Source organism: Crocodylus porosus, unplaced genomic scaffold (assembly GCF_001723895.1).
Source record: "Crocodylus porosus isolate Cpor-Errol unplaced genomic scaffold, CroPor_comp1, whole genome shotgun sequence".
Taxonomy (NCBI): Eukaryota; Metazoa; Chordata; order Crocodylia; family Crocodylidae; genus Crocodylus; species Crocodylus porosus.
The window spans coordinates 1,381,850-1,403,805 of NW_017728922.1; the positions used below are offsets into that span (position 1 = coordinate 1,381,850).

Here is a 21,956-nt window from a genome sequence, read left to right on the forward strand (position 1 = left end):
GACCAGCCGCCCCCGCCCCGCCCCGCCGCCGCACGGCTGTCGCCGCTTGTACATAAGGACACGCAGGACCTCGGACTCAGCACCGCCCGACGGGGAGTCGCCTGCCCCTGCCTGCGCCCTCCTGTTGCTGCGCCGCGCCGCACCGGGCGGGGCTGAGGGGGACGGCGCGGCCACCAGCATGCTCTCCTCGCCGGCACCCCTGGCCCGCAGCAGCCTGAGCCAGGGAGCGGGGCCCAGCCACAAGTCTGTCGCTGTGCACCAGGTTGGAGGGGATGGGCAGGGCCCGGCTCTGGGCTCAGAGCACCGTTGCTTCCCCACAGCTGGTTCCTTGGCATGGGGGAAAGTGGCGGCTGGGCCAAGACCCCTCTGGCTCCCACGGCTGCCTCCTTGGCTTCGGGGCTTGGCAGTGGGCACTCCATGGCCTGTGCATGGCAGGGCTGGCAGCTCGGGGCCGGCTCCAGGTGCACATGGTGCCCATGCACACACCTGTGCCCAGGCTGTGCCGGACCTGTGTGCCGGCACTCCCAGGGAGTGGGTCTGCCCCATGCCCATGCAAGGCCCCAGCCAGCCCCCCGCATGGCGCTGCTTCTGCTCAGCCCTGGCCCCTGCCAAGGCCGGGACGCCCTCTGTCCTGGGCAGCTGGGCCTGGCTCCCAGCCTCAGCTTGGCCCCTCCAGCCTGCACCACTGGGCCCCTGACCTGGGGTCTGCCAGCTGCCCCGGGCCCTGGCTGAGCCTCTGTGCGCCAGGCCTTAGGGTCCTGGGCAGCCCCAGCTCCTTGGGGCAGGACCAGGGTTAGGCACAGGTTAGCTAGCGCCCCCCTGCGTGAACAGTGGCACCCCGCGGGCAACGAGCTCCCCGCCCCTGCCACCCCGCTGTACATAGTGTACATAGGACAGCCCACGTATTTTTAAAGTGACCCTATTTATGTCCATAGAAGCAGAGGACGTCTATATACAGAGAGTCTATCTATGCCGAGAGCTGCAGGGAGGCGCAAGGCGGGCCCAGGGCGTGGGTGGGGAAAGTGCCCGTGGCCCCGGGAAGGGCTGGTGCGGGGATTGGCCGCGACCCACTCGAGTGTTTTCAGGGAGAAGAAGAAGTCGCCGACTTCTCGGAACTTGTTTCACAGCAGATTTGAGCTTCCACTCCGCATGCTGCCTGCTCCGGCGCCCTTGCCCGGCCACGCTGATCCTGGCCCAGCTGCCTCGTGCCCGACAGTAACACCCGCCTGCCTACAGCCTTTTTAGTCATCCCGTCCTCCCCGCAACCCCTGAGGACAGGGCCCAAAGAAGATCCTCCCCTTTCAAGGACTGGGCCCAGCAGGACCCTCGCCCTGGGCATGGTCCCGCTCCCACCAGACCCCGGGTTGGCGATGCTGGGTCTTGTGGGGGGCACCTTGAGCAGCTTTTGCTGGGGTTGGAGGCTCCAGGCTGCTTCCTTGCCTCCCTCTGCAGGTGCCTATTTCCCTTTCCCCTGGGCCTTGCTTGGCCCTGCTGTGAGCAGAGGCAGGGGCAGTGAAGCTTTTCTGCAAGGCATGGCCCTGCCCCCCCCCCCTTTCCAGGGCTGAACCGGCACCCACTCCCTCTGCCCTGTGCTGTGCTCCCCACGTCCTGTCCAAGTGCCTCCTGCCCTGTCCGTGCATTAGGTACAAGCCCAGGCCAGGCTGGCAGCCGGGTCCCAGGCAGGCAGCGCGCCCCTGCGCAGCAGGCACAAGCGTCTCTGGCCGCCAGGACGAGCTGCCTGCTTACCCCCACCCTGGCACCTTGGTCCTGCAGCCTCCTATTCCAGCAGCACCCCCGCTCCCACCGCCTCTCGCACGCTCTGCAGTCCTTGGCTCCGGGGCAGCCACTATTCAAACACAGGCCTGGCAGTACAGCAGCAATTCAGGTCTGGGTACAGATGAGCTGCCAGCACGCTTCTGTGCATGCCCTTGGGAACGGCCCACGAGGCTGTGGTGCATGCAGAGCAGCTCAACCCTGCTGAGGCCAGAGGGCCAGGGCGTATGGCCTGGATCAGGCCAGCACTGCAGCTGCACCCTCATCTCCCCGCAACCCCCCACCCAGCGACTCAGCAGGCAGGACCTGACCTGCCCTGCACTCTCAGGCAGCATCCAGCCTCTCCCCACCCATGCCACCCCAGCCTAGTGAATGCCCTGCCAGCAGGCCCCCGGCTTCCTGCGGGCACACAGCTGCAGCTCTGGGCACGTGGGAAGGGCTGCCTCAGCATCACTGGGCTGAGGCAAGCAGAGGTGCTGACCTCCATGGGAAGCCTCTGCCGAGCCCCAAGCTGGAGACGGCCAGTCTCAGCAGATGGCACTGCATGCTAGTTTACACCCCCATCCTACCCTGCACGTTCTGCCCCTGCGTGCGCAGTGTCCCCCGGAGCCCTCTCCCAGTGCCCCTGGTGATGTGTCCTCCAGTGGCAGACCCACGAGCCCCTCTGGCACGTGCAGACACATGAAGGGGGTGGGTCAGGCCACAGCATCTGGCCCTGGGGCTCGCTGACGCTACCTCCTGAATGCAGGGATGTGACTGCAGCAGCAGCTATGAGCCATTGCTCTGCCCAGTGCCCCCGCTGCAGCAGCAGGGAGGGAGGCACTCAGGACAGAGGTGGCTGCAGTCTGCTCTGAGCCCGGTGCTGCCAGGCCTCCATGCCAAGTCCTGCACCCGCTCCAGGGTGTTGTATGGCAGATGGAGGCAGCATGAACGCGGCCAGGCACTGGAGCGCAAGGGAGGTCTGGACGCTGCTTGGGGCCAAGCATTGCACTAGGAGGGCTGCGGCGCTCTGCTGCGTGGCAGGACTGAAACCCAGCAGCCACGGCCTAAGAGGGCGTTGGTTTCACAAACACTTTTCTGTGCTACCCGTGCAATATATTTGTTATGAATGTTCCTCCTCCATCTGCTGCCCCAGGCCCCTCGACTCAACGTAGCTAGATGTTTTACGTCCATTCAAGTGACTTATTCTGAGTGCAATATTTCGATAGACCTGTAGTGACCTGGTGCGCTTTGTGTTTTAGAGAAGCTGTGTGCAGAGCAATGCAATGCCCTTCCAGCCTTGTAAATAAAACCGGTTGCAAACCCAAAGAGCAGTGTTAGGCTTGCATTTGATTTCCATGCATATGCTGGTCCCACAGTAGGCGCCTGGCTGTAGCTGTCTCTCTGTGCAGGTAGTAGTGGAGGAGCTGCTCCCTACTTGTCGAATGCTCCTGTTAATGCTTTCCCCGCTCACTGTACTTGTTTTTCTAGACTCCTGTCTGCACAAAATGCAATAAACGATTTTATTACACCCTTCCCCAGGTGTCTCGTTGAGTTTTCACTTGCTGCAGCACAGACTGTGGTCCTGGCACTAGAAGAGGATGTGTAGAGTCTGCAACGCCTCGGTGCTACCCTGAGAGAGCCCAGCCGCTCCTGCTGGACAGGGGCAGAACAAAGGCTGTAAGCAGCTCCATGCAGCACTGCTGGAGCACAGCCCTGCCCCTGCTGGCTAAGGAGATGCTCTTCTCGTAAAAAAGAGCGCCAATGAGAGCCATGTCTAGGTCAGCACAATGGCAGCAAGGAGCAGACAAGGCAGGCCCCTGTTCCCTGCCCTGTGGCTTTCAGCTGGGACAGGGAATAGCTCTGCCCTGGTGCCAGTGATGGCACCTGCGCTAACACCAACTGCGCGAGGCTGGTAGCAGCAGGCAAAGCTCTTCTGTGATGGCAGCTGTAGGCTGTCAGGCCTTTCATACTGCAGCCCTTCAGCACAGGTCAGGGCATGGTGCTAGGAGGCCCCCAGGCAGCCCTGCCTGCTCCCAGCTGCTGCTCAGGGGGGATAAGCGCATGGCTTTGACACCGCAGTAGACATGCTTGACTTGCTACCTGGGGTTTGCTCCCAGGAGGAAGCTCCTACCCTCAGCTAAGCTTGATCCCCCCGGAACGACCACAACCACCCACCCCTATCAGGAGGGGTGGCTCTGGGAGCTCCCTGAGGCCAGGCCCTCTTGCAGGCTCCGTGTGATGCACTGCGAGGCAGCTCGCCCTGGACACTTCTACTGTACCTCCAGCCGAGGAGCAGCAAGAACACACCACAGTCTTTGTCCTGCCTTTTTTTTTTTTATTAAAAAGTCATGTCCTCATGTTAACAGCACAGAGGAGAACGCTACAACACAAACCATCCGGGACAACCACTGCAGTGCTGGCCCGCGCTGCCACACCGTTTCCTTCTGCTCCCCCCACCCTCCCGAGAAGCCTCATGGCTTTACAGAAGGACGTGCATTAGAAATGACCCAGCCAGAGTCATCAGGCATCCTGCCAGCAGCATGTGGGCCAGGGGCACTGCCCAAATCCCCACCTGAGGGCCCGCTGGAGCTACAAGAACATTGGGGAAAAAAAACCTTTATAAAACCAAAAAAAGGAGCCTCTCAGCACTGCCCCGTCCCCTACCACGGACCAGAGCCCACAAGCAGCAACACGATAGAGCAGGGCTGAGTGCAGACCTGCCCAGCTGATCGTCTAGCAAACTTCTAAGCTGCATGCCACAGGCTGCTCATGATGCTAGCTGTGGGTCCAGGGCAGTGGGCAGAGCCTTTAGGGTCTCTGTCCTGGCCCCAGCACAGAGCTCTGATGTTATCTGCCCCAGTGCCAGCCATAAAGGTGCCAGGGCTGTTGACGTGGGCAAGGCAGGGGGACCTGTCCTGGGCTCACCGTGCTAGCACTGCCTTGCTCTAGCTGGTGACCAAGTCTGGCACAGGCCCATGATGCATAAGCACAGCCAAGTGCCACTGCTGCTCTGTGCCTTCTGCGTGGCTCACAGGCCACTGCTTCTCCAACCAAATGCATACCACATGCCCCACCTGGCCCCTCCCAAACAAGGTGACTACTCAGAGCCCCGAGCAGAACGGGCCTTTGATCACCACCTCTGCAAGCAGACTTATCAGGGACCAGCAAAGCAGCCCACAAAAACACAGGCCACACACTGTACCCTCCCCCTTGTCCACATCCCTCAAAGACTGATCCCAAACCGCATACCCAAAACCGACCCCAAAGCCAGGTGGAGCATGTGGGGTGCACACACCATGCCAGCATTGGGGAGGGGTAGATACGCTGCCACCAGAACAGCTTCCAGCTGGAACAAGAGTCAGAGACCCAGAGCAGCTCCAAGCTCATTTTTCACTCTGGAGATACACCCAACCGAGCCAAAGAGAAGAGAAGAAAGGAGAGCAAAAGGCAACACCAGCAGCTCTCAGCAGCCAGGGTGCTGGTGTGAGCTCCCCACAGCAGAGAGGACATGCATGTGCCAGGACATGGGCCCACATCAGGGGCAGGAAGAGACTCTTCAAACAACTAGGAGTATGGCAATGCAGGGGGAGAGGGGAAGGGAGGGCTCCAGCTCAGCTTCAGTAGTGCCGCTGGTAGGAGCCCATGGGTTGCTGGGCTGGGGCCCCTGCCCGGCCCTGGGCCACCGTCTGGCTCACCAGATGGGAGAGCGCAGGACCACTCTGGATGAGGGTGTCCAAGGCCTTCTGCACGCTGGGGTTGTCGAAGTTGATGCCAGAAGACACTGGCCTTTGGGCTGCCACGTTGCTTGGGGCTGGCAGACGATTCTGGTGCTGCCCGTAGAGTGCGGGGCCCTGCTGCGGTGCTCCGGGCCGCGGGCCTGCATTCCTGGCAGCAGCGGCAAGCGAAGGGAGCTGGCTGCCCGGGGTCTGCATTCTCTGCTGGGACTGGTTTAAGTTCGGGTTCTGAGGACCGCCCGAGGCCGCTGGGGGCACCACAGAGCTGCTATTGACCACTGCTGCTGCAGCTGCTGCTGCCGCCCCACTATTGAAGAGACTGAGGATCTTTGCCTGCAGCTCCTGCTGGGGGTTCGCAGAGGATGCTGGAGCAGAGCTGGCAGAAGCAAGGGCTGGGGTGCTCTGATGGGCTTGGGAGCTGGGGTGGCTGGACTGGCCAGCCAGAGAGGATCCCGAAGGGGCCACAAGGGACTGTCTTGACAGAGGAGCTGGAGAGCAAGAGAAGAGGGTTAGTGCTCCACAGACCCAGCTGTGCCAGCACTGGAGAACAGCCCCGCAGGTGAATCCCCAAGTCACACGAGCCAATTGCTACCCACTGCAGGAGGGAGACCATGCCCTGGTGCAGGTTGTGGACAGAACCACCTCCAGGCACAACACCCCAACCGGACCAAATCACAGGCTGTCCCTGCAAGCCCTGGGGCAAGGCCCTTCCCCAGATTGTTAGAACCCCCCCAGTCTGCATGGGTGGCAGCCAGAGCCCAAGTTACAAATCTACACCTCCCCACCATGGCCTCAAAGCAGCCCCCTGGGCCCATGTTCCTTTGCCCCAGCCTGAAGGGTCAGCCACTGCTGCCTCCAGCCAGGGAACTCACCCTGCAAAGGGTCAGAGCTCCCCCGGAGCAGCCTCTCCTTCCGGTCTCGCAGGTAATTGATGACCTTGTCGGTCTCTTCGGCAGTCAGGTAGCGGTTGTCTGCCAGCAGGTTCAGGAGCACCTGGATCCCAGGGGGGTGCCCCCCTCGTGCCCCCTCCTCCACGGGGGGTGGCCGCTCACGCTCCTGCAGGATCGCCTCATCCGCCATCTTGGCAGCCTGCCGGGCTATTTCTTCACGCTCCTTCTCCCGTGACTCTGTCTTGTAGCGCTCATAGTTCCTTGCCACCAGCACCATGGCATCAGCTTGGGGCATATTGCGGTGTTCTATACAAGGAAAGAAGGGAGCAGCTAAGACACCAGGTGCTCTGCTCCGGGCCCAGGCCAGCTAAATTGATCAAACTGCTTGACACCCATCACTGCTCCAGCCTGGGCTTGCATCATTTCTCAGACTCCTGACCGAACAGGTGGCAGCTCCTCCCACCTTGTGAATCCACTGCTCAGTCCTGGAGTCAGGCCTCAGCTGCCACAGTTCCTGAATGGCCCCAGCCACAAAGCACAACAACAGGATTCTCTTTCCTTCCAAAAGCCTCCACAGGAAGGAACTCCTTGAGTTTTGGCACTGTGCTCTGAGCACCAGAGCAACAAGCAGAGAAAAGTTTCTGGGTTCTTTTGTACATTGCCAACCAAGGGCACAACCCAACCAACCCTCCTTGTCTGCCATCAGTCTTCCTGGGGCACACAGAGTCCAAACAGGTCAGTAAGGGCTCCCTAATCTAATGTACAGAGAGTACGAGGCCTGGGCCCTGCCTACCTAAAAGAACCTGGTTTCACACCCCACCATAATTCTGAAGGTCAGCCCAGGACAACCTCCTGCAAGCCCCATGGTATGAGCCAAGCCTGTAGGGTGAATGCAAAGGGAGGTCATTCACAGTAGTAGCCGCTCAACTCCCTCTCCCTGAAGCTTGCCAGAGCTGGGACAAGGGCAGTTTTTGGAACTTCTGCAAGACCATATCTGAGCATGCCCTTCAGCAGGCAGAGCTAGGTGGGGATACCGTGGCGAGGTGTTCTACAGGTGATTTTAAAGCTCTGATGACTCATGAAAGTTACGCTGTTTCTCTAAGTTACTGTGCTCTCTACTGTAAGCTGCCTCAAGCCTTTTAAAAAAAAACAAAAAAAAAAAAAAACAACATGGCAGGGTTGTGCTTACACTGAATAAATAATCTGCTTAGGCCGCTGAGCCCTGCTCCCCTTCCCCTCAACATGCAGCCACATGTGTTCTGCTCTGTGCATTTCTGCTTGACAGAACAATCAGTGCAGCAGTTCTTCCAGCCCTTCAGTACAATCCGTGCCAGCAGTGACTGCATGGCACCCTGTCCCCCTGAGACCCAGTACCTTGGGGTGTGCCAAACATGATGTTGACAGTGCAGGAGCGGTGAACTTGGTGCTGCTGGGTGATGACAATGGCGAAGGGAGAGCCGCCTCGGCTCACGTCCTCCAGGGCTTGAGACAGAGACATCTCAGTGTTGAGGAAAATCAGGTCCACCACCATGCCCAGGTCCCGCACCTTCCGTCCTACTGACTCCGCATACTCCCTGCACAAAGGGAAAGCAGCCCAGGTAATGCACAGATACCCTGACATACTGTGCCCACACCTCTGCCTTCATTTCTCTAATGGTCTGTCTACATGGCTAGGCAGCTCCAGTGGAACCAAAGAGGGTTCTGAACCGGCTAGTTAAAATGACAAATGCCTGTGTGAATAGCTGTTCTGGTGTGAAGCCCAGTTTGTTTTTGTTTAGCTGGAATCTATTCAGAACTCATTTAAGCTTAGCCAACACCAGCATCCACATGAGCTCCAACATGTTCAGATAACTAGTTCGACTGAAGCACGTGGAGCTTTGGTCACTTAAGGCAGAAATAACAGCCTCCACAAAAACAGGCACGGCTACAGTATACTCAGTACCCGGCCAACAGGAATCTGAGACCTGCTGACAGCTGTTGATGTCAATGTGGCTTGCTCTTTGTATTTGTAATAATCTGGACATGGCTACAAAGGCAAATTATAATTAAGCCATGTTTCAACACTCCTAGAGAAGGCATCATCCACATCTCAGAACCCAAGATTCCCCATTACCTTCAGCCCTCAAGAGTCGTGTCTGTTATGACCAAGAGGTACCATGGGATCACACCTCTGCCACCCTGGGTAACACCACTCCACTGCGTGCCCCCTGCACTGAGCCCAACAGCTTACACTTGATGTAAGCATCCTCCAGGCAGGCGCCCAGGGTCGGTGAACCCACTGTTTCCTTTGAGAACCTACTCAAAGGGTTAACTGCTCCCATCTAAGAACGTGCCTTATCCCAAATCAGGTCTGGCTTCAGCTTCCAGATGCTGACTGTTGCTGCACCTTTCAGCACTCTGAGTTCTATCCTGGGAAGGTGCATACAGACTGCAATTAAGCAACTCTTGGCTCTCTGATGAGCCGAGTGGGCTGAGCTGAAGGCTCTCAACCAAACGTTTCTTCTGGTTCCCAAACCACTTTTGTGGCTTTCTTCCAATATGCCATTTTTCAACATCCTTTCACGGTGCACACAGGTGCAGCACTGGCACCGATCTCATCAGGGCTGCGTTGAGGGAAAACTGCCTCTATTTCCTGGCCTTCCATACAAGCAAAGCCAACATTTGCCTTTTTGGCCAAAGCAATGCACAGGGAGCCTCTGCTGAGCTGCCTTTCCATTACAACTCTCTCTCTCAGGTCCTAGGAAATCATGGATCAAGCACCCTGCTCTGGAGATGTGCCCAACCCCTTTCATTCCCAGATCCATGACTTGCACACATTGTACTGGAAGGGGCCTCCAGGGAACTGCACCAGTGCCTTGTCCTCATCACTTGCCTTCCTCCCTGTCTTCACGCCATTCACAGATTTTTTCATCTGTGATATTTTTTAACTCATGTCCAGGGCCATTAATAAATGTGTTACATAGCGCGAGACTGCACACAGATCCTTGCAGAATATCACTAGACATACCCACCACTGGTGAGGATTCCCTGTCAACAGCTGGTATTAGATGCACATCAGGTTGACTAGCTCCTAATCTACTTAATGGGCACCTTCTTGATGCGTGGTAGCCCCATTCCTTAAATCAATAATGAATAAATTAATGAATGGACAGAACAACAAGTAATGACTACTGCAGCTAGCTCTGTATGAATGACATTTCAGGCTAGTATAGTAAGAGAGAAAGGAGGGAAACAAGTCAAATTTAAAAGGTCACAATACTGCAAGTGTTTTCTGTCAAAGCAGTAAAGAAAAAACCTCTCACTACTCAAAGCATCTCTCCATTCAAGAAGCTGCAAGGCAAGCTGCTCTGAAAACCTGCTCTCCTTTTTATTCCAGACACACAGCATCCAGCGGATCATGCCAAGTAGCTCCTTACTTTGTCTGCTTATTGACCACTATGACAGAACAGTCCACAGGCCTCTCTGCTTCAAAGCGCCGCTTGATTTCCTCGTAATACTGGCGGTACAGCTCCTCCCTGCGGCGCTCCTCACGTTTCAGTCGCTCTGAAAGGAAGCCACGGAAATGGAAGGAACACTGCCCCTCTACCCACTCAGGCCTCTGCTACACACAGTCCACCTACTCCAGCATCCTGCAACGCCAGAGGTTCTGCTGGGTTGGATACAGGGTAGCGGTACCCCTCAGTTCGTTTCACGGCTGAACGCAACCTCCCACCTCCTCCAAGTGGGGCAACCTGTGCGTGAGAATGCCACAGTGGCCGACGTGCTTTTCTTTGGGGCACTGACCTTCTGAACTCAAGGGGGGTCTGTCAAAGTCGTCTCTGTAACGGTCATAGCAAGAGTCATCCTTCTTCCGGTAGTAGTCTTCCATGCGAGTGTAGCGGTCATACGATTCCTCTCTCCTGCAAGCAAGCCATTCACAGCCAGAAATGAGGGGTCCCATGCACAAGCATAACCCCATAGGTAGCACCAACTTCTCCAGCGTGCAGCACACTAACCTTCCAACCCCTAGTATGGACCTGCCTCTCCCCCCCCATATTACCAAGCAGGTACCACATCTTCCAAACAGCTTGAGAATCCACTACCTCCCTGCCCCCACAATCACAAAGGCAGCCTCATACTCCACTAGCTTGACCAGCACAGCCTGGCAGCGAGGTACCTGTACACGGGTTCCCGGGGCTCCCGCACATCCCGGTAGCGATCATACATAGGGTCCCGGAAGTCACGAGGGTCCCTCACATCTCGGGGGTCCCGGAAGTCACGAGGGTCCCGGAAGTCGCGAGGGTCCCTCATGTCCCGGAAGTCGCGAGGGTCCCTCATGTCCCGGGGGTCTCTGTGGTCTCTGGCATCTCTGGAGTCACGCATGTCTCGCCCACGAATCTCGCGCGCATCCCTGGAATCTCGGCCGTTTCTACCATCCCTGCTATCCCTTGGCTCTCTTCGGGGGCTCCCTCGAAGAGGGGACCGATCGCGTCTTCCATCCCGGCCATCTCCGTACACATATGGCTCCCTGGGGAAGGTACCAGGAAAATCCATTAATGGAAAGTCAGGTGAACATCAATAAGCCTAGACCTCTTACCTGCAGTGCCTAAGAGGGGGAGAAAGTTTATTCATCCCCCAGCAAAATAACCATACCTAGAAATGTCCAAATGGGTGGTGGTCAAGTCATTTGAAAACGCTCCTTTATCCACATGTCCAGCAAGGTCCAGAGAATGCACTCTGGACCACCCCTAAGAGTGCAGTGCATATAGGGAACAAGAGAGCAACAGCCAGAAAGACAAAGGCATCACTGCACAGCCTCAAAGACTATGAGAGACTTTCACATGCAGTGTTTGTTTTGAGGAGTATGGTTACAAAAGGCGTAGGGTGCCATGTCCCCACATCCCCAAGGATGCAGAGTTTGCAGCGTCAGAGGGACCAGCTGTTCAACCTATCACTTAGAAAAAGGGTCAGCAGAACAGCGGTAATGGAATTCTTCTCAGAAGAACGTGTTGTGTTCACAGAAACAGCAGGCTCCTTCTCATGACTGGTTCTGTGGAGTTACTAGAGACCAGTGCCAGCCACTGTTGCGTCTTGACACTGGACTGCAGGATGCCTCGGATCAGGACAGGACTAACTTATCCAGCTCTGCACTGCCAGCAGGAACAGGTACCTGTATGACCTCTCTCAACAGGCTTTTGATTATATCAAGCCTGCATACCAGACTCAGGCAGAAGCAGAGGCAGGGAGGTGCAAGATTACATGCTTTCTTTTCCAAAATACTAAGCCCTTTTCCAAATCCCAGCTGGTTTTGCTCAGCAAAGATGACTTTCAGTCTATTCTGAATCACAAATGTATAAGCACCTTGGGAATGGGAGCACTGTGCTTCAAGATAAAGTATCCTTCTCGTGTGGCTACCATCTGGAGAATACTTCCAAATGATAGAAAGACATACTCAGTTGATTTCAATACAGCTTCCTTTCAATACTGGCCAGGCTCCTAAGTGCCCCTTGCCAACTAGCCTATTCTGGAAGATGCATGGAGGCACCTCCAAAGAAGGAAGAAGGCACCTCCCTTTATTAGATGAATTCTGCACCACTGACAGCTTCACTTAAGAATCAAGGAGAGAGCAAGCTCTGAGAGTCACCAACTAGAGCTAGGCTCTGGTATCAGATGATTGGTTCCCAAACTCAAGCTCTCCTAGGACCCTCTTCTCTGAACAGTGATGTGCAGGTGTACAAACTAGGATGGCTCAGGCATCCACATACACCTGAGGGCTGCACAGCACATCCTATGCTGTGTTCACAACCCAGACTGCGTGCATCTTGTAAAGAGAAAGTCTTGTCTGTGCATGCAGAAGTCTTTTTGGCGATTAAAGTGCACTTGTACCAGGGACACAAGGTCTCTCCAGGACCTACGGTACGAGATGTGGTATCTGCATAGGACACCAAGTAATCTTCCTAGGCATCTCCGTTCACCCAAGCGTAACCAGAGAGGACATGATGAAGATGATGTTCCCCCACGACAGCCGCAGAAAACACGGCACTTATCGCACCCATCTGGACTTCACTGTATACTCCCAGGGAGATGCAGCATGCCATCTTGCTATGAGTCAGTGGCAAGTATACAATTCAAGTGCCACAGCTGCAATCTCAGTACATTGTACACTGTGAAGTATTCATTCCAGCCGTGTTTACCTGGACAAGACACACAAGCATACGGCCTGTACACATCCATTGTTCACAGGGGTCCACCAGGCCCACTTGCCCTGTGCAGCACAAATGCACGCAGCACTGTCTGCCCCCACCCGCCCACATCCTGGCTAGAGCTCCCGCAGCGCCGCTCAGCCCCAAGGCCTGTGGCATCCACCCCACGTTTGTGCTCCCCCAAATGTTGCCCAGGCCTGAGGCCCATAGCATCTGCTCCCTTCCCTGCTGCCCACACGCTTGCGCTCCACAGTGCCACCAGGGGCCAGGGCTGATACCTGCAGTATCTGGACTCCCACGCTTGCGCCTGTGGGGCTCTCCCTGGGCCCAATGCCCATGGCATCCAGCCCTCATCGCTTGCGCTCCTGCAGCACCACCCAGGCCCAATGCCAAGGGCATCTGACCCCTGCAAGTCTGCTTACACTCGGCAGGTTAAGTGCAACAGATACCATGCATCTGTCCCCAAATTGTGCTGTAAGTTGCATGTCTTCTACTCCTAGCAGGAGGCACAGGAAGTGTCTGCCCAAGGTCTCTAGCTAACAGCCCATGGCATCCACCACCTTTTGGCAGCTTGCCCTGGTACATCTGGATGTCACAGCAGGCGGACAGCTCAGATGAGGATGTTTGTTTCACATACACTTGACCCCTCACAGAAGTACTCACAGTACCTTGCCTGCAAGGAGCCCTGTGCTGGGTGTCCAGGGGTATGGTCTTTATCTGCCCTCAGACAAGAGGGAATTTGAAGAGTAGCTCTGAAAAATGGACGCACGAGACTGAATTCTCTGCAATAATATTACCAGCCCTCCCTCCGCACAGATGGTCTCAGTGGTATCACCGGAGAAGCTACATGTTGTGTGCCAGACTGGAACCTTGGGTGTCCATTCACACTTCATGGTGTACTGTGGACTGGGTGCAGGACTCTTCGCCTGCTGTGCGACTGGCCAGACACAGGAACACGCAGAGGCTGCATGTGTTGAGTCTACTGGGGCAGGGATGTGTGGGTGAAGTATGCAGATGCCCAGCATCCACTGTATAACTGTACAGAGGGAATGCAGCCCCATGATCCAGAACTAGATGTCCATGCCGAGCAGGGTGGTGTACCACAGGGAAGCTGGCTCCCTGCAGCGTGCTTTGCTTGCAGGCTCATTTCCAATCTCATAGCAGCACTGGAAGCCTTCGAGATCAGATGTCAAGTGCTGGTATTCTGCAGCACAGTATGGAGAAGGCTACACTATGGCACTCTCTACAGATGCCTTGGCTTCCCTGACACTTGCTGTCAGGAACAAACAGCAGTTTATCCTTCCCCACCAACCTCATACAACCTCATGCTGCAAAGCAGCACTCGGCTGTAGCCACAGCAGGAAGAACAAGGACCAGCAAGGCCCTTCACCTGTGGAACGAGTGGCTATGTCCCGACTGCTCACTCAAATGCCTCCATTGGCTGTGGAGACGGTGGTGAGGGAAGAAAGAAAGAAATTTAGCAGAGGAAGGTGGGCTCACGCCCTAAAACTTGACCTTCCTAGTATAACTCACTGCTTCCAGGTACTTTACCTTCGTCCTGGGCTGGACCTTGATGAAGCCTTATTCATATTTCTTCTTTCCGCTGCTTTATTAATATCTGAAAAGAATAATCAACCCATCTGTTCAATGCTACGGAACAAAAAAAAGATCATCAGCACATTTCATATGAAACAAATTCAAGCAACCAGATGGGGCAAGAAAATCCATTCAGCAAAGAGACATTGTCACTTTGACACTTTTTATTAGATTAAGATGGTACAATGCAATGACTGGTGATAAATTTCTCCCGTTTCCCACTAACAACAATGCACAACTTATTTAAAAACTCTATGCTTTTATTGTGTTTAGACCCATGCCCACTCTACTCATCTCATAAGAATACCTTTCTCCTACAGTCTATGGGCCAATAGGATGTAGCTCACAGACTCCAGGAGGAGTCAAACAGCTCTTTGCAAATGGAAAGTTGTTGGCCAGTACATTTAAGTTAAAAATCCAGAGCTGGCCTTGCTGATGGACTATGCTTCTTGACTTCTGGAAAAGAACCCAAGTCTCTCAATACCAAATTGTTTAGCCTTCCAGAAGAATATTTGCTCAAACACCAGCACTCAGGAAGAAGAATCAAGGCTCCTGAACCAAAAAGCTACCCTGAAAAGTCAACCTCATACAACCAAAACACTCTTAGGTCGATGAAATGCAAACAAACACAACAGAGCAGGAATCTGAAAAGTGCTACTGTGATTAACTGCATCAAAATGTCCCTTGAAGCTTTCAGCGAGCACAGAGGAGAGGGAAGAGTGGATCACCACAGTGTAGTCGCCGAGAGTACAAGTTCAGCCCAGACTACTGGTGACACTGGTCTTCAGCAAAAACCATGAACATGTCCGAGGCAGATAAGTGAGGCTGTTATCTGCTTGAGTGGAGACAAGCATGTTAACTGCTCCATAGAAATGGCTCAGGAGAGTTCTGTCCTCAGGCTGAGAACCTGGGAAGAATCACCCAAGAGCTGGAATGTATCAGCAGTTTGTTAACAGTATAATTATCAGCATCTAGTCGCTTAATTTAGAGCTTTCTATTCTCTTGCAATTCAGCCTTTCCTGAGTAAATTTTACAGTTATCATTAGAAGAAAGATGCTGGCTTTTATCTTCATTCTTGCTTTAAGCCAGGAAAGAATTGGCTTTGTCTTTTCTTTCATCGCCAAACAGAAGCAAACACTTGAGCAACAGACAACAGTAACCTAAGAAACAAGTGGGCACCAGAATTGTGGGACTGTTCATTACAGACAGACAGCCTCCCTGGAGGAAGGAATGGACAGGTGTCTGTAAGCACGACAGCTTCCTACTGTACTTCAGGAGAGCAAATTCTGAATTTATGCCAGAGGATGAATGAAGCCAGGGCTGTCCAATGTGGTGAGCCCTGCAGGCCGAAACCAAACCGTGAAGCTTCCTGGGGGCTGGCTGACCCGTGAGCAGCGGTGGTGTTGGTCTCTGCGGCTGTCACACCTGTTACAGCGCTGGCTTCCAAACCCAGGGAGTTAACACCACTGCTGCTTGCTCCCCCAGGCCTCTTTCTAGCTCCCAATTTGAATTGCCAGGAGTGACTGAAAACCCCAATTTTGGCCAGCAGGAAATGGGTGTGGGGAAGCAACTGGAATTAGTTCCACAGGTTCTAGAGCAGTGCTGAAATGGCACATTGCTACAGGAATGAACACTGCTGTGGCAATGAGTCCCACAGGCAAAATCCAGCCCACAAGCAGCCCCACAGGCAGGATGGATCCACACCCATGGGCCAGATCCAGTCTGCAGGCCATACATTCGATATCCCTCAGCTAAACCACTTGTGAGGTTCCTTCCAACTCTATTATTCTATTTACCGTTATATACATGGGGCGTTTACTCTTCAAACAGATCTATTTGGCAGGCACATGAAAGGGTGTCAGTGCATTTGTGGCAGAGGTCTAGCGCAGTGCAAATATCAAGTTAAGAACTCCAGTGCAACATAACATTACCAGGCCCCCCTTACAGAAAAGCACTATCTGCTGCTTTTGTTTAGTGTTTGGTTTTTTGTTTTTATTTATTTCAAGATGTTACTATGGAAATCTAGATTATAGTGCCACAATCAATCCCATGCATCATTACAAAAATGAAATTCAACTATACATAAATCTGAACAAAAAGGCTACTGAAAGAAGCACCCTTCACAAGGATTCTTCGCTTCTGCAAATTGAAGGATTTTCAACAATATTTTATTTAGTGCCAGCAGCATTTACAGATTCATATTTACATGACAATTTTCAGGGAAAAAAAAAACAAAAAAAAAAAAACACAAAACTTTCATGTTGACGATTTTTCATAGATTAAGGCCAGCATGGACCTTTTCTTATCAGTCAGTCCAATCTCTTGAATACCACAAGTTGTAAGATTTCCTCAAATTAATTCCAACCTCAAGGCTAACGCAATTGCAGTGAACTACAGCAGATCTTTTACAAGGAAATAATCCAATCTTGATTTTAAAATTGCTAGTGATGGAGACTCCAGCACAGCCCTTGGTAAACTGCCCTGTTACTTACTCACGTCCAACCCCAATTTGTCCAGCTTCAAGTTCCAGCCCTGGTCTTGTCTGCTAGACCGTAGTCCCCTTTCTGTTACCACATTTCAGACATGTTCCCCAATCCTTTAATCCTTCTGGTGGCTCTTCCCAAATGCTGGCAAATTACAAAATCCTTCTTGAACCATGGGCGCCAAAAACAGACATGGGATTGCAGTGGCAGCCACACAAGACCCAAGCCCAGAGGTAGTATCATCCCCCTACTCTTACTGAAGCCCCTTCCTGCTGGCAGATCTAGGGACAACACATACTTTTCAGCTGATCTGCCCCTACCAACTCTTTTCTGAGTTGCCACTTCCCTGGGAGCAGCCTTCACTCTGTCAACGTGGCCTCTATTCTTTACCCCTAGGTGACCTGACAATAAAATTAAACAGACACCTATTTCTGTTTGCATCTAGATTACCAAACAATCCAAATCAGCATGAGGTGACCTGCTCTCTTCATTATTCCATTCCCCAGTTCACTGCATTCTTGCCTAGTGTCTGTAATCATTTAATAGTCCACCATGTCACGACAAAAATATTAACTAAGGTATGCCCGGGAATGGATGTGCATGGGACCCCATTAAAAAAAACAAAACAAAAAAAACAGACCCACTCAATGACAATCCCCACAAACAGTCACAACAAGAGACCCATTAGCCAGTTTTTAATCCAATGAAGATATAAAACAGGCATGGACACGTTCAAGTCTGACAGATTCCTAGAGGCTGTTACATAAGCACCCTCGTCCTTACACCCAAACCTTGGGATTTTTGTGAGGTTCCAAGTTAGCGTGACAAGAGCCATTCTTCCTGAACCCATCTGACTAGTGTTAATTACCTCAACCTCTTTTGATTATTTATTAATAGAGTCCTCTATCAGCCACTTCATTATTCTGCCTGGATCAATGTCAGGCTGGCAATCCTATATTACTCAGGTCACCCCCCTTAACCTTTTTAAATATCAGTGCAATTTTCAGCATTCATTCTCACCTCTGGAGCTTCCTCCATTTTCCAAGACTACGCTATTTTCTTAATGCTGATCTTGTTTAATGAGAACCGTCATACCAGCTAGCTCAGGGGCTGGCAACATGGGGCCTGTGGGTGCAGCACGAAACCCTTCTGGGGGGAAGCTGCACTCGCACCACAGCTGGGGAGCAGCGGGGCTGGGAGAAAGCAGTGGTTACATGGACACAGATCCCAGATGGAGGGTAGCTGCACTGGGGCTGGAAAGCTCACAGTTTTCCCACACTGCTATTGCTCTCCCCCAGCTGGAAGTTGTGCTCATACTGCAGCTGGGGAGTTAAGAGGAGAGCTGTGGTGCAAGTGCAGCTCCCAGGTGCATGGCTTCGGCAGGGGTGCAGGGAGCCCCTACCCCACCCCAGCTGATGCACGGTGGAAGCCCTGCAGCTTGGGTCAGACTGGATCCAGGCTGTTCCAGCCTCTAACCTGACAGGGGCAGCTGGCCCCCAAGCTAGCCAGACCAGAGTTCCACCTAGACCAGTCTTCAACAGTGGCAAGCAGCAGATACTTGCAAGGAAGCATATACGAAACGAGGCATGGGTAGAGCAATTCATACCCTGTCATTCCTTGCCAGTCACCAGGGCTCACATATCTGGGAATGTTGTGAGCCTGAAGTTACAATCCCTGACACTCCTATTTACTAGTCACCAATGGACCAACCTGTCATAAATGCATCTAATTCCTTTTTGAACCTGGTTTTACTGTTGGCTTCCACAATGCCCTGTAGCAACAAGATTCCTATATTACTTTTAATTCCATAAAAACATAACTTGTTTTGCTTGCTGCCTGCTAATTTCAAGTGCCCTTTAACTCTTCTGTTATAAGAAAGTAGAAAACAGTTCCCTATGTGCCTGTTCAATTCATTCATTATTTTACAGACCTTTCCCATAAAAATCTCCCAATCACTTCTTTTCCAAGCTGAAGAGTCCCAACCCTCTCAGCCAAGTTCCTACCTTTCTGGCCCTTCTCTGTACTTTTTGATTGATGATAATGAATTAATGAAAAAGAACTCCTAGCTCTTAAACCTCTGAGAGACAAGTTATATGGGCCTAAGGATTAATGTATCCAACTTTAGCAACTGCTTTTTAACATTCTCTTCCATAATAGTAGAATGGAAAATATGTTATCATTGTGATAAAAATACAACATTTAGCTTTAAGTACAGAGCAAATATTCACTGAACAATGAGAAAGCTTTTATGCATTATCATTGACAACTGTTCCATTTCCATCTGGTATTGAAACAATAGTCATTGTTAGAGTTTTTGTGTTTTGGGGGTTTTTTTGGTCAGTCTCCCCTCCCCCCCCATTTTGTTTTGTTTTTTAAATTTTTATTACTCTCAATTCTGTTGGCTACAGAGTTCTCCTTGTGCCCTTTTGCTTTCCTTATCAAACTTGCAACATTTCTATCTTTAAACTTTTTATTTATTTTACCATCACCACCCACTTCTTCCATCTTCTATTTTAATTACTATTTCTATACCCTTACTAAGTCAGATGCATAGCTTTTTGCAATTATGGTTGTCTGGACATTTAGCATACAGCTCCTAATTAGCTTTTATTTTATTCATCCTTCTGGTTAATATCTTCCTTCCAGCTGATCTGGCTCAACTGTTTTCAGCTTTGTGAAACCAGTTCTCTTTAAAGCACCTTGCATGTATATACATACTTACTGCAGGCCAAAACTTTATATACATGCTTTGTGTGATCATTTTCATGTAAGCAACCACTAACTTCCAGATGAGGGCAGATAATGAATTACCAGGAATATTATAAAGAAATCCCATGAAATACCAGGTAAGAGGGTTGGGTTTTTTTTGTTTTGTTTTGAGTCATTGTTGTGTTGGTAAATATTAAATATTAACACAACCAAACCAGTTTGAAGAAACACCAAGGTGACAAGGAGAAAGCACTATAACTGCCGTATCAGGCAAGACTGGAAGAAAGATCTTGCAAAAATACAATGCCTAGAAAGTTGGGTTTTTTTAAAACTAATGCTAAGCAGGTTTCCCACAATGGTCCTTCCACCAAGATTTAAAGATAAAGCCCCATGTTTCTACCAGAATGCATGCTGGGGTCAGGAGAAGAGCACGTAGCAGTTTTCCTTACCTAATCTATACCCTTTAAAAAGGCGGCCCTTCTCACCGTCCAGAGCGGCCTGGACGTCTTCTAGACGGTCATACTGCACGAACCCATAGCCATGGAACATGCTGAGGGCTGGAAAAATTAACAGCAGTGCAAGACCAGTTACAAGTAGGGGACAGCGCTACAACACCCAGGCCATGACAAACCCCACCAGGCCAGGCCCAGAAAATAGAAAGGATATCTATCCCACACACACATTAAACAGGAGGCCAGAGTTTACAAAATGTAGAAAAGGAAAAACTGTATGCAGCTGTAAAAGGTCATAAAGCAGGTCAGCTTCTTCAGCTGGACAGTGACCAAGAGCCAATTAAGATAAAAATAAAGAACAGACTTGGATGGTATAGTATTATACCTCAAATCACAAAAGATAAGAGAGAGAGAGAATATCACAGGACAGTCTAACATGCCTTAGGCTTCAGTTTTACCAAAGAAATTTAGCATTCAAAGAAAATGCAGATAAGAAAAGCCGTCATTAATTGTTTGGGGATTATTTATTTATATTAAAAAAAAGAAATGACCAGAGGACATTTTGATAAGCATGAACATTAGGTTTTTAACTTCCCAGCCATTAAAAGGCATAAAATAAAATACTAACCCCTGATTTTGCCATATTTTGAAAATATCTCTTCCATTTCTTCCCGGGTCATGTGGTCTGTAGGCAAATTGCCGACAAAAAGTCTTCTCTCTAAATCCTGCGGATTGGTGCTGTTAGTGAAGTCACTCTGATTGATGCTATTGCTCTTGCGTCCTCGAGCCATTTTGCTTTGGTTCCAAATGCAACTCTTCACAAAAAAGAAGAATGGCCATGCATATCATTTCACACCCACAACCATTACAATTCAGTTGGAACGCAGTTAGATGCAACACGCTTGCAGACTAGAAGCCACCTGGATCTGTTTGATGCAAGCTTCGTTCCAGAGAAATCCTTATTAAGAACGTGGAAACTTGGCAGATATTTCGCTGCTGGGTTTGACCTTCCTGTCTTGCTGAATGAAAATCATCAACCTGATTTGACTTTAAATCTGTGCTTGGTAATTTCAAGGTATGCTTTGATGAGTTTAATTCTAATTCTAGATACAAGCATTGTGGCTGTTTATTAGTGCCCATCACTGTACCGTGCACAGGTACTTAGAGCTCCTTGGTTTATAATGCTGGAGCGAGTATCACATTTCCTCACATACAACACACCCCCAGTAACACATCTTATTTTGGGAAGGCAAAATATAGAAAAACAAGATTTTCCTCAAGCCATGGCCAGTTTCGGGTCACAGAGCAAGTCCTCCTGGGAACACGGAGTATCCAGGAAGTGCCGGTGCAGGAGACAGTCTGCCACACAGGGTGTTCCTGGAACCACACTTCCTGGACACTCTCCGTTTCCAGGAGGATGTACTCTGTCACCTGGGGTTAGGCTCCAGCCCTTTGCAGGGCACAGCATCTCCCACATCACAAGCCTCCTCAAGACACTGTCAACTGCTCGCTTGCCATTTTGGGCACAGCCTGCAGTGCTTTGCCAATAGCTACGGGTCAGCACAAGACTCGCGTGCAGCTGGCATGGCGTGCAGGAGCGCTCCTTTCCCAGCCAAGACAACAGCTTCCCAGCTTCACGCACAGCTCCTTTCAGAGGGAAAAAGCGTGCGCTGTATGTGAGAAAAGGCAGCAACAAGCAAAGAGGAAGAAGCCATCTTACAGGTCTAACAAAGCAAAAGTAACAACACCTCCTCGCGGTCCCGGAGCAAATGAGGACAATGTCCCAGGAGAAAGCAAAGTGCGTGCTGCCCCTGGGACCCACCATCACTCACCCCTGCTCCACCCAAGGGGCAGAGCAAGGCCTGTCGATAGCCCCCCTCCCGCAGATCTGGAGGTTTGCCCCATCGAGGTGGCGCCCCCACAGGGGCTAGTCTGCACTATGGAGCTGTCCACCCCCAGGGCGGCCCTGGCTCCGGCAGCTACGCTCCACACCACCGCAGCCATGCTGGGCCCGGGGACCTACTCACACAACAGCTGCGTGTCAGGGTGCTCAGGACAAGCGAGACAACACCCCCCAGATCCTGCCACCATTCACGAGTCTGCCCCGCCCGCGGCCCCTTCTACTCTGCCTCGCCCCACGGCGACAACGGCACCG

The 21,956-nt window shown here is 51.9% G+C and overlaps 1 protein-coding gene across 5 annotated transcripts in view; it reads right to left on the reverse strand.

Annotated features, from left to right (window-relative positions):
* Positions 1 to 4,067: 4,067 nt before the first annotated feature.
* NCOA5 (nuclear receptor coactivator 5) overlaps positions 4,068 to 21,956 on the reverse strand; it is a 27,296-nt gene continuing 9,407 nt past the window's right edge. Inside the window, exons 1-10 of one of the 5 annotated variants that reach the window (XR_002101968.1) lie at positions 20,430 to 21,039; positions 19,799 to 19,906; positions 14,113 to 14,179; positions 10,536 to 10,886; positions 10,163 to 10,278; positions 9,796 to 9,922; positions 7,754 to 7,953; positions 6,362 to 6,685; positions 5,051 to 5,977; positions 4,068 to 4,829 (exon numbers count right to left, since the gene is read on the reverse strand). Coding sequence is in view for 4 of the 5 variants with exons in the window: in XM_019539536.1 (XP_019395081.1) it covers positions 5,373 to 5,977; positions 6,362 to 6,685; positions 7,754 to 7,953; positions 9,796 to 9,922; positions 10,163 to 10,278; positions 10,536 to 10,886; positions 14,113 to 14,179; positions 19,799 to 19,906; positions 20,430 to 20,592 (2,061 nt within the window). In the remaining variant the exon portion in view is untranslated. Of the gene's footprint in view, positions 5,978 to 6,361; positions 6,686 to 7,753; positions 7,954 to 9,795; positions 9,923 to 10,162; positions 10,279 to 10,535; positions 10,887 to 14,112; positions 14,181 to 19,798; positions 19,907 to 20,429; positions 21,041 to 21,956 lie in introns of those variants that run through there. The other 4 variants (XM_019539537.1, XM_019539536.1, XM_019539538.1 and 1 more) reach the window with 4 other exon arrangements.